We start from the raw sequence: 12,111 nt of genomic DNA, 5'->3' as shown, positions 1-12,111 counted from the left end.
TTTTCTGTATTTTATGCACTTTCTCTTATTATAACCAGAATAAAGTAATACATGTTACATGTTCTTTTAGCATAATATGAACCATTGAACTTTTTTTTTTTTTTTTTTTTTTTTTTTTTTTTTGGTGAGACATGGTCTTTGCTATGTAGTTCAAGCTGGTTTTGAACTTGCAGTGATCCTCTTTCCTCAGCCTCCTAAGTGCTGGTATTATAGGCCACCATACCTGGATGAACATTTTGTTTGTTCAGAGGAAAGCATTGAAATGAGCAGATAAAGTATAACAGGTAATGAGATAAAATATAGATATTAATTAAACTGTCAAGAAATCTGAGTGTCGAAGAGTAGAGCAGAAATGAGGACTGCCTGTGTAAAAGGAAAATAAGTTGAAATTTGCTTTTTCTTTGTAACTTATTACATGACTTTTTTACAATTTAAAGTGTGCATGTGTGGAGTTCTTTTCTCTTGTTTTTATTGAGGTTTGCTGTTGCAGTCCATGATCCGCTGATTGAATCACTAGTGACAGAAGCATGGAAAAGAGTGGAAAGGCAAGTATTCTGGGTTCGTCATCCAAAATCAGGTTTATCCTTTTCAAGGTACACAAGTGAATCCTATAGTGTTGTGGAATCAGGAATTGCAAGTCTCCAGGGGCGGGAGAAACCGAGTGGGCACTTGAAGAGATGGAGAAAACCAAACTCTTTATTAAGCCAGCTCTGACCTAGAGGAGATAAGTTCTCCAAATTATGGCAACAAAAATCATGGGGCTGGGAAGTTTTATATTGTAGTTTAAATTGGGGAGGGTATAAGAGGAAGTAAGTGCAATTTTGCAGGATCACTTTACAGAGGTTACATTTTTCAGGTAGGGGAGGTCTTAGGTACAGGACAGAAGTTCACAGGAACATTCCTGTGAACATATTAAACAAACAGAACATTTCCTGTTGCACTTGGGGCAGGAGGCAGAAACTTGTAGAAATGGGTTTGGATGGGTTTGGAGGCATTAGGCTTTAGATTTTCTCTTTAATAGGAAAATACTGGGGAGTTGTTGCCTGCCTATTTAAGTTCAATTTATTCTCCCTCTCTCTTGCTCTCTCTCCCTTCTCTCTCTGTCTCGCTGATTTTTTTTCTTTTTTTTTTTTGGTACTGGGGATTGAACTCACAACCTCATACTTGCCAGGCAGGTACTTGTGCCCCTGAGCTAAATCCCCAGCCCTTTTGTTTTGATTTTTGAGATGGTCTTGCAGTATAGTTCAGGCTGGCCTCACTATGTAGCCCAGGCTGACCTCAAACTCACAGTAATCCTTCTGCCTCAGCTTCCTGAATGTTGAGATATAGGTGTGTGCCACCATGCTTAGCTTGTGCTTGCTTTCTTTCTTTTTCTTTTTTGGTACTGGGGATGGAACTCATGACCTTGCACTTGCCAGGCCCGCTAAGCTAAATCCCCAACCCATGTACATTCTTTCTTAAATAAAGGAAAATACTTCAAAAGTGTACTTTTCCACATAAATAATCAGAATATAAATGGAGTAAAGAGACTATGTTTCAGATCCACTAGTGTGGACGTACTCATTGAGATCTATTTTTTGTACTATACACGTTAATATTTTTAGCATGTTGCCATAATCAATAATCATCTAGAAAAGTGAGAAATTCATTGAGGGTATTTGTATCACTATAGGGAAGTACATTCTTTAAGTCTGTATGGAAAGATCTAGCAGAGATAATAACTTATTTTAGAAAAGCTTCAGCTATTTTTGAAAACTTTAAATTTAAAAAAAAATTTTTTTTACAAATCCATTTTATTTCAAAGAGGGAAAAAAAAATTTCAAAACACAACACTCGGGACAATGGTGCATACATTGCACATTGCCATCTCCAAATCAGTCACCCAGAGCACAAGACATCCGTATTCAATTTTCTGAACAATACCACTGCAAAATTTTCTCTTCAGTGAACTCAGAAAAATCAATAGTATAACTATCTTAACTATTTTATATATATATATATATATATATATATATATATATACACAAACACACACATATATTGCTTCTTTCAGCTTCTCACACTGAGACAATACGATGTTTACACGTACATGTCTGACTTATTTCACTTATGAGTATGGTCTCAACTTGCATCCAAGTCTCATTTGTCCTTCTCTATGGCTGAGTAGTACTCCATTGTGTAAAAGTACCACATCTTTTTTATCCATTTCTCAGTCAAAGGGCATTTAGGTTGATTCCAAAATCTGTTACACATTGTGCTACTGTGAACATGAGTGCACATATATTGCTGTGGTGTGATGTTTTTAATTCTTCTGGGAAGATATCCAGAAACAAAATAGCTGGATCAAATGGGACTTAGTTGAATTATTTTTTACACTAGGAATTCTCAGTGGCTAAAGGCCATTATTAGTGAAATAGGCAAATTAGTGAGGAAAAGGAAAGTCAATGTGAAGAAGAGAAAGGAGGGCTTGAAAAACCACAGAACAATTCTACAAAACCAAAGAGAAACTGAGTTAGAATAGAAAGGATTGTCTATAATAAACAACTTCAGGGAGGAGAAGTTTGTTTCGGCTTGTTTTAGATACTTCAGACTCCGCAGGGTTGATGCCATGGTGGAAGGGGCTGGCACGGACAATGCTGCTCAGGTCCTGGTGCTCAGGAAGCAGAGAGAGAAGGGATCAGCCAGGGAGGGAATCACACCCTAGCAGGCCCACCTACCCTGATTTACCTCTTCTGACCAGACCTTGCCTTCTAACATCACGTTTAATTAGGGTGCTTACATAGTCCAATCACCTTTTTTTTAAATTGGTACCAGGGATCAAACTCACGACTGTGCGCTTGCAAGGCAGGCGCTTTACGTCACTGCGCTAAAACCTCATGCCGAGCGAAGTGAATTTTTGTTATAGCCTTGTACATGTTATAGTCCTTTTTGAATTGTTACAGGGTTGTTCCTGTTTCATTAGTTACTTTCACTACCTGGCAGAAAGTATGATGTAAATAATATTTCTTGGAAGTCGCAATAACTCGTCGATCCATAGGTTGGATGAATGCCATAGTGTTTGGAGGCAGTTACACTACTTGGGGTTGTGATGAAAGTCATCCATGAATTGGGGGTGACTTGCCACATTTGTCAAGTAGCAAAAGAATGTTGAAAGGGATATCTTTCTCCAAACAATGTTTCTCTATGTCTGGGATAATGTGGTAAAAACACCAGTCCTGGAAGATGGCCTGTGTCACCCAGACTTGGGAGTTACTCTTCCATACAGCACATAGAGAGCTCTTGGCTAGTTCCTGAGGGCTCTTGGGCTCTCTGAGTGGGAAGCTAAAAGAGGTTTTAGTCTCGTACTGTCAGGAGCACTGCCGCCAAACAGCAGAGGAAGTCTGTCCTTTACTGCTTTGAAGCCTGGCATCACTTTTCCTCTTTCCTGATGTAACTTTGTTCGTGTGTCCTCTTTGAAGACAGTCCCGTCTCATTGATGTTTAAAACCTATTAGGGCAAAAAAGCACCTTCATCAATAATTTCTGTAAGTGTTGCAGGAAATTCCTGGGTAGCTAGGATATCTTTCGGTCTTAAAGCTCAGTTCTGGCCTTGAATCTGTTAAACCAGTGCTGGCTGCCAGTGAAAGATGCACCTGAATACCCATTTTTTTCTTCAAGTTTTCAAATAGGCTTTTAGCATTTTCTTGAGGAAACGTAAAGCTGAGTGGAACTCAATGCTGCTGCAGATCCTGTATCCACACTGAGAAGTTTCTGGATCTCCTCTATCACATTGTCATGCTTTTCGGATGTTGGTGTTGACTCCAGTGGCACAGCAGACTTTGCACGTGCCATGATTTTGTCCTTGTGCTTTAGAACTGTGCCAAGGGTTGAGCAATTCATGTTACAAAAATGATCATCACCTACGATCTTTTCACCTTTGTCCGATCTCTTGATATTTTCCCTTTTGTTTCATGCTTATTGTTTTGTTTTGTTCTTCCTAGTAGGCCCTTCCACATCATCGCTGCTTTTTTTTTTAGGTGCCAATTTTAAATAGTTTTATTGAAGACTGCATTTCCACTTGTAGTACAGTGCTTACAAAGGACAATGTTACCTTTTCCCTGTGTACATGTTCCATTGTTCAAGTACTGAGAATGCCCAGTACTTGACTATAGCAGTTAAACTTTAATAACTGCCACAGAATTTACTAAAAATTTAGGTCCTTTGATTTTATTACTGTTGCGGAAGAGTGCTGACTCACTCTGTGTGAGCTTGGCTTAATCAGCGGTGGGCCCTGAGGAAGCACCACCAGCGGATCACCACTGCTTTTCCTCTCACTTATGCATACCCGGGGCTCTCAGCACTGCAGTGCTGTACACTTCCTCACTGCGGTAGGCACCCAGCAGCACCACTGTGACAGTGTCCAGCAGGCTCACACGCGAGCTATTTCCAGAATTTGTTCTCGTCTGTGAATTTTGTAATGTGAGGTCCCTTCGCATCTGTGACAGTTCGCAACTTGGATGCTTACTTATTCCACTGTGTATAAATAACCTCCTTTTCTTTATCTGTTTGTGTGTTGATGGCTATGCTTCCGTGATACAGGCTCCCAGGGGAAACAAAACACAAGTGCTCTTGGAGTTGGTGGATGGCCACGACCAGGGAGTAAAATCCACTGGCATGGAGTTGGCTAGGGGCAGGGTCTGTGTGTGGTGTACAGGCTGAAGTTTTTCACAGAACTATTACAGTGGTTGTTTCAAAATTGCCATCTTAAAATGATAAGTAAATGATTCAAATGATTTTGAATAATTTTCCGTTTATACTTTGTTACTTTTTTAATAATCAGTAATCAAAATTTTAGAAAGATTTGTACTACTACTATTATTATTGGTTGGTTACTTTTTATACTTTTAATGTTCTAATTTTTTATGTGTTTTTCTTACTAGGTTTGATATGAATGCACTGTCAACGTTTTCTGCTTGCCTAGCAGATCAACAGTTGCACTGCAGTCCATTAATGGGAAAAATAGCTGATGTTGTAAATAGGAAGTTGGAGTCTATACAGGACTTAAGGTAAATTTATTTAGGGACTGCTATTATGGTAAAAGGTCTTACTCGAGTTTTGGATGCAGAAATAAGATTTGCCAGTTGTATTTATGGGACATAAGACTAATTCATTCTCCTCATCTATAAAACAGTAATGTCTGCTTTGTGGTTGGGTTCAGAGATAACACAAAGTATAACACTCTTTCAAAGGGATCTATGAAAGGTCTGTTGATTTTTATCTTACATGCTAGCAGATTTGCCTGCCACATTTTCTTTTCTTCTTTTCCTCTTTTTCTGCCTCTCCCTCCTCTTCCTTTTTATTTTTAATTTTTTAATTTTTTGTTGTCACTGCTGGAATCTAGGGCTTAATGAATGTTGGGCAAATGCATAACCGGTGAGCTACATCCCCACCCCATCTGCCACATTAACATGTGTGCGGGCAGAAGGCATTAGTTTCTTATGTCTGAGAGAGAGGGCAGGGGGAGGGAAAGGGGGAGAAAAGAGGGCAGATATTTGACTGTAAACATCCTTTTGAGATCAGCATTTATAGCTTCATTTGCTGCATAGGAAACTCAGGCTTTGTGTTCATACAAAGTCTTTCTAAGTTGCACAGGCTGGGCCTGAACCTGCCATCCTCCTGCCTCATTACGATTCCCAAGAATTTACTTTATGTCTTTTCCATTTTTGCATACTTTATTATCATCCAGCCATGTATTTATAGTTTTCTGGGTTTTGTAAGCCTATTATGTAAAATAATTTGTTGAAATACAAACCATGCTGAGGTAGGAATTAGGGCTGGGACAAAACTGGTGAAACAGCTTGGCATAATCTTGTCAAAATCATGGAAACACAGGGTACATTCACAAAACACAGGATCCATGATGCCTCTGGGATTCCCAAGCTCTGAAAATGCAACCAACTAGCAAAGTGCATTTTCATTCATTTACACAGAGAGCAAAACCAAGCAGGTCTCTGGTAGGACAGTGCCAGGCCAGGTGAATTTTTGATGAGACAGTGGTCCCCTTTCCTTATTTGCATGGGAGAAAACCCAGTCCAGGAATTTCAGGTACAAAAGAACCCCATCCCTTGTCCTTGTGGCTGCTGGCGTCTGTTCTCACAGCAGAGTGTGCTTGTTTCTCTCTTCATTAAAGGTCCCATCTCTGCAGCCTTTTCTGTGTGGCTCGTCCAAGTCTTTGTTTAGGACACCAAAAACCTGGAAAAAATTTCTCTGGGACCCATTAACTGGTAACCACTTTAGTAATTTTGAAGTCTTTCATAGTACCTAGAAAAATGACTCATGCTCTTTAAGTGTTTATCGAGTGAAAGAATGTTTAGTGCCACTCCACGTGCAGTACTGTCTTACTGTTGTATAAATACCAGTATGGCATGAAATACTAAAACATGAAATCATTCATGAAGGTTTTATTAGTAAGTTGGGTGTGGTGGTACATACCTGTAATTCCAGCACACTGGGAGGCTGAAGGAGGACCTGGATTGCAAATTCAAGCCCAGCCTGGGCAATTTAACAATTTAGTAACATCCTGTCTCAAAGTAAAAAATATAATGGACTGGGAATGCAACTCAATGCAGAGGTCTTGGATTGAATATTAATAAAAAAAAGTCAACTTTTAACCAAAAAACCAGGCATGATGGTGCAGGTCTGTAATCCCAGCACTCAGGAGGCTGAGGCAGGAGGATGGCTACAAGTTTGAGGCCATCCTGGGCTAAACAATGAGTTAAGGGGCAGCCTGAACTATAGAGTGAGACTGTGTCTCAAACAGCCAAAAAAAAAGTTACCTTGCGAAAATACAAAACAAGACTTTCATGGGCTATCGGCCCAAAGTTGTTGCTTTGTAAATTTTACTAAAATTTTTTTTCCATTGACAGTTTGTCTATAAAACAAGGCATTTAACACAGTTAGTGAAAAAGATTGTTTTACTTATTTCTGTCTACAAGTGTTTGATTACTATGAAATCTGAGTTTAAGTTCTACCAATATTAAAAAATTTTTTTGGCCAGGTGTGGTGGCACATGCTTATAATCCCAGCACTTGGGAGGCTGAAGCAAGAGAACTGCCAGCCTGGGCTACATAATGTACTATGTAGAAAGACGCTGTCTCAAAAACAAAAACAAAAACCCGGAAGATTTTATGGTATAAAACAATCTTTTTATCAGTTCTTTTCTGTATCCAACTATTTAGTTTTAGACTAGGTCATTTTTTTTAGTAATGTAAATCTTTTGTGTCTTTTCCCTTTTTCAGGTCTTTGTCTGTCTTGATGGTCAGCATATCTTCTTTAATATCACAACATTTTCAAGAAAAATTAGTAAAGAAAACAGAACTTCTTTTTGACACCCTAGATTCTTCTCAAGTCAGCACTGCAAGACAAATAGTACAGTTTCTTAGAAATGTTAAATGTGCCCATTACCCACTATTACAGCGGTGTGACAAAGTGTTTTTAAGCAATGTGACGCTCCTTGATTTGGATGGCATCAGTAACATACTTGCTGTATACCAGTTTCTGCACTTTTACAGTTTTGAATTTACTTCAGTGGCTAAAAAGAGGCTTGCTGAGATGATTCCTTTGGTCAGTCACCCTGAAAGCTTTGTAAAATTGTTTGTGGCATTGGGACCGGTGGCGGGACTTCGAGAAAAGAAACAGTAAGTTCAGCTTAAAGTGCTTTGTTTTTCTTGTTTGGAGTACATGGAGTCTTCAACTTTGTCCCCCTGACAGGAAGCACAGAAATGACCTCACTAGACTGTTGAAAGGTAAATAATCTACCATGCTGTGCTCCTTGGTTCTCTATCTGGTTATTCTCATTTAAAGCTTCTGCCCTTCGTCTGAAGTTGGCCAAGAAATCCATGGTACTGGACCAACACAGAAAAAGATGAGATAAAACACCACTGAAGTTCTTTTATTCTCCTGTGCAAGCCCCTCTCCTACCAGCATGATTGTATGGAATATTTAGAACTGTAGGAGTCCTAACCGTGGACCGGTTTATACTTTGTTGTCTTCAACACATTCATCCCCACAGTACTTAGGCCATCTGTCCCCACGTGAGGTTTGAGTGGATTTATCTAGATTATCTCTCTGAGGAGTTTCCAGCTTTGCCAGATACTGATTTAGATAGAAATTCCTAGGGTGGGGGCTGGGGATTTAGCTTAGCGGTATAAGCACCTGCCTTGCAAGCAGGGGGTCGTGAGTTCAATCCCCGGTACTGATTAAAAAAAAAAAAAAGAAGAAGAAGAAATTCCTAGGGTGTAAAAATGACAAATACTAAATTAATACATAAGATTATTATGACTGGTCCATAAGAATTAGAGTGGTCCTTATAGATAACTAGGGTTAGTAGATTCAGTTAAGCAGCATTTCTAGGAACTTGTGCAACAGAGGAATCTGCGTCATTACTCTATTAGGAAAGACTTTTTGGAGGATTTAGTTGTAAGAGTCCTTTGAATTACATGAAAATATTTAAGAGCACATTTTAAGAGATTGTATCTAGATGAAAACAACATGATTCTTTTATTTAAATTATTTTTGACACCAGGTCTCACTCTTGTTTAGAGTGACCTCGAATTCGCAGTGATCTTCCTGTCTTAGCCTCCCAAGTGCTGGAATTACAGGTGTGCCAGTACCCTGGCTACCGTGTGATTATTTTAAGACCTTATTGGAATCATTTTTTTTTTTTGTCACCAAGCACTGTTTATTTCATACATGCTAAAGCAGTACAGAAATCAAATTTAATCAAGTTCCTATGTCTACGGAATTTATATTTCAGTTAGGAAGAAATGAAATTAAATACTTTAATTTAATTTAATTTGCTAATATTAGAAATAATTGAAATATGTAAATTCCATCACATCACAACATGGTGTATGATCAAGTACTAAAATTAGTGTGACAGATCATAAGTGCTGTGGGCAGCAAAAGCAAGAGAAAAATGTAGACTGAAGTGGTTAGGAAAAATTTTGGTGAGAAGATGCGTTTGAAATACTGATCAGGCTGGTGAAAAGGATTACATGGAAATATCCAGTATGAATAGAACACTTATCCTGGTATCCTCAGATGTCATCTTTTGGATTTACCTTCTGTATTGTTCCAAAAGACAATCCTGATCCTTTCATTACTGTAGCACTTCGATTACAGTTTCAAAATGGACCATCTTGTTAAGTTTCAGTTCATAGCATTCTGGCAGATATTTAGTATGTTAATTTTGTTAATATGAAGGTAAATTGACTTTCTGGTTAGATCTCACTGAATTTTAAAACATTGGGATGTTATTAACTCCTTTGCTGACTAATACTGTATAATTTAATGGAATAATAATGTTTTATAACCATTATAACTTTCTTATTTGAAAAGCTATCAAAGACCTTTTATTTGTGTTTTTTAAAGAAACAGTTAAGGATTGACCTATATATGACTTTACTTGCTTTGAAGAAAATACATAGTTTTAGAATTAATTATCTATTATCCCCAAGTATGTGGGCAGAAAATTGGAATTACATACTGAATTCAATTTTTATCTGTGTCTTCTCTGCTTGTTAACAGGAAACTGTTATTTTTTTTTTTTAAATTACAAACTAATTTTCGGTTTTTCAACATAAAATTATTTTTCTTTGCTTCCAGACTTAAGTCAACTCTATTACTGATGTCGGAGCAGCTGACCAGCAAGCAAGCCCTGGCGGTGGTGACAGTAATGGAAGAAATGGAAAGCAGAAATTCACAGTTGATTAAAAAGTAGTCTTTCCTAAAATTCATGTTGTTAAATGTAGTTGTCGTTATAAGTTAGGTAGCTGCTTTTCTGAGTAAAGGGTGATTTTCTGTAGCCGTGGCATTAGGGCTAGTGATGCAGCTCAGTGGTGGAACGCCTGCCCAGCACGGGCAAGGCCCGCAGTTGCATCCCCAGCTTGTTTTGGAAAAATAAGGACTGAGCAGTTGAGCCATTAGTTTCATGTTTTAATTTCCTTTCACGATAGAGGGCTGAGGAAATTATTTATTTGTCTTTCTTTTCATGGTAGCAAAGTTTATTTGATAAAGTACAGGAGAAAAGTAAGAGAGAAATGGGTCTGCAGAGTGAGCTTGGGCCAGTGAAAGGGGGAAAAGCAAGACAAAAGGAGGCAGCAGGAGGAAACACCACCGAACATGCTTCTGTCATTTCCTTTACTGCTTTGATGCTCAAGCAGTGCATGATGACCTTTGGAAGTGCAGTGCATAGTGGGAAGGTCCTTTCTGTTCAAAAAGAAAACATCCATATGTGGAATCTGCATTGTCTCAGATCATACTGTTACCTTAAATCCATATTGTTACATGTTGGTTTTTTTGGTAACTTGAGACTTAAGAAGAAAAAATATAATTAAATTATATATATGCTTAATAGTTTTTAAAAATTTTTTTATTTTGAGACAGGATCTCCTTAAGGTGCCATATTGTCCAGGCTGGGGTTGAACTTGTAAGCATCCTGTATCAGCCTCCTAAAATGTTGGGATTATGGGCATGCACCACCACACTCACCTTGAGTAGATTTCTGTATAGATTATTGAGTTGCAGTGAACTCATGTGGGTATCCAATTTTCCTATTGCCATTGGCTGAAAAGTCTGTTCTTTCTCCAGTGTACATTTTTAGCATCTTTGTCAAGAATCAGTTGACCTAAAATGTGTAAAATATATTTTTGGGTCTTCTTTTCCAATGCTTACATGTTTGTTTTTATGTCAATACTGTGTTATTCTGGGGTTTTGTTTTGTTTTTTGTTTTTGCTGTGACTGTAGTATATCAGAAAATCAGTTTTATTCTTTTTGTTCAAAATTTCTTTGTATGGGATTTTTTGTGCTTCAATATAAAGTTTACTATTATTTTTTCCTAGTTCTGTTAAAAATGTTAGCTGTAGTTTGATGGGGATTATATCAAGTCTGTAGATTGCTTTGAGTAGTATGGGTATTTTAATACTATTAATTCTCCCAATTCATGAACATGGGAGGTCCTTTTACATTTGAGTGTCTTGTTGAACTCTTCAGTGTTTTATGATTTTTATTGTAGAGATCTTTCACATCCTTAGGTTTGTTACTGGGTGGTATTTTTTAGTGGCTATTGTGAGTAGGATTGCACTTTCCTAATTTCTTTCCCAACAAGTTCATTGTTGAAGTATAGAAAAAGCTAGTAATTTATATATGCTGATTTTTGTTTGCTGCTACTTTATAGGGTTCATAATAGTCTTTTGGTAGTCTTTAGGTTTTTCATGTATATCTGCAAATACTGTAGAGATATTTTGTCTTGTGCATGGTATATGATCTTTGTAAAATGCTGTTGAATGTGATTTGTATTTTGCTGAGTATTTTTGATCTGTGTTCATCAAGGATATCAGTCTGTAACTGTGGTGGAGCATTTTTTAGAGCTTTCAATGACACAAACAGCCTGTTGCAACACGTGTGTCATAGGTTTGCCACCACTGGTCAATAGCATTTTGGCTTTTGGGTTTTTTTTTTTGGGGGGGGGGGTTACTGGAGATAACCCCCCTTAGGCCCTTGCACTTGCCAGGCAGGTGCTTATGCCACTGAGCTACATCCCTGGCTCTATGGTTTTCTTTTTGGTTGTGTGCTTGTCAGGTTTTGATAACAGGGCAATGCTGGCTTCATATAATTTGGAATAGTTGAGAAACATTAAAATTAGTTCTCCATTAACCTTTAGTAAAATTCAGCAATGAAGCTATCGTATCCTGGGCTTTCTTCTTTTGTTACACTTTTTATGCTGGGGTTTTAGCTCAGCAGTATAAGCGCCTGCCTGGCAAGCGTCAGGTTGCCATTCGATCCCCAGTACCAAAACAAAACAAAAACTGTTACACCTTTTTTTTTTTTTTTTTTGTCTTTTTGAGATAGGGTCTCACTGTTCAAGTTCAGGCTGGTCTTGGGCTCACTTTGTAGCCTAGACTGGTCTGGAACTCACATGTTGTTTTCTCCTCTTACTGTTATAATTGAATATTTCATTCGTACTTCATTGATCCTACGTCATTGTATTTTATTTTTTTGTTTATTTATTTATTTACTTTTTGTCTTTTTGAGATAGGATCTCACTATGTAGTTCAGTCTGGCCTTGAACTTA

General features: G+C 37.9%; 1 protein-coding gene across 7 annotated transcripts in view; it reads left to right on the top strand.

The window, feature by feature from the left end:
* Fastkd1 (FAST kinase domains 1) overlaps nucleotides 1-12,111 on the top strand; it is a 39,569-nt gene that overhangs the window by 6,421 nt on the left and 21,037 nt on the right. For all 7 annotated transcript variants that reach the window (XM_063259228.1, XM_063259227.1, XM_063259232.1 and 4 more), the window contains 4 exons: nucleotides 477-545; nucleotides 4,919-5,044; nucleotides 7,277-7,675; nucleotides 9,645-9,755. In XM_063259228.1, coding sequence (XP_063115298.1) covers nucleotides 477-545; nucleotides 4,919-5,044; nucleotides 7,277-7,675; nucleotides 9,645-9,755 — 705 coding nt within the window. The remainder of the gene's footprint in view (nucleotides 1-476; nucleotides 546-4,918; nucleotides 5,045-7,276; nucleotides 7,676-9,644; nucleotides 9,756-12,111) is intronic.

The sequence above is a fragment of the Cavia porcellus genome, unplaced genomic scaffold (genome assembly GCF_034190915.1).
Source record: "Cavia porcellus strain 051 isolate PalLab524CR breed Dunkin Hartley unplaced genomic scaffold, mCavPor4.1 scaffold_12, whole genome shotgun sequence".
Taxonomy (NCBI): domain Eukaryota; kingdom Metazoa; phylum Chordata; class Mammalia; order Rodentia; family Caviidae; genus Cavia; species Cavia porcellus.
The sequence above is the reverse complement of the archived record's forward strand: the minus strand, read 5'-3'. Positions and strand labels throughout refer to the sequence as shown.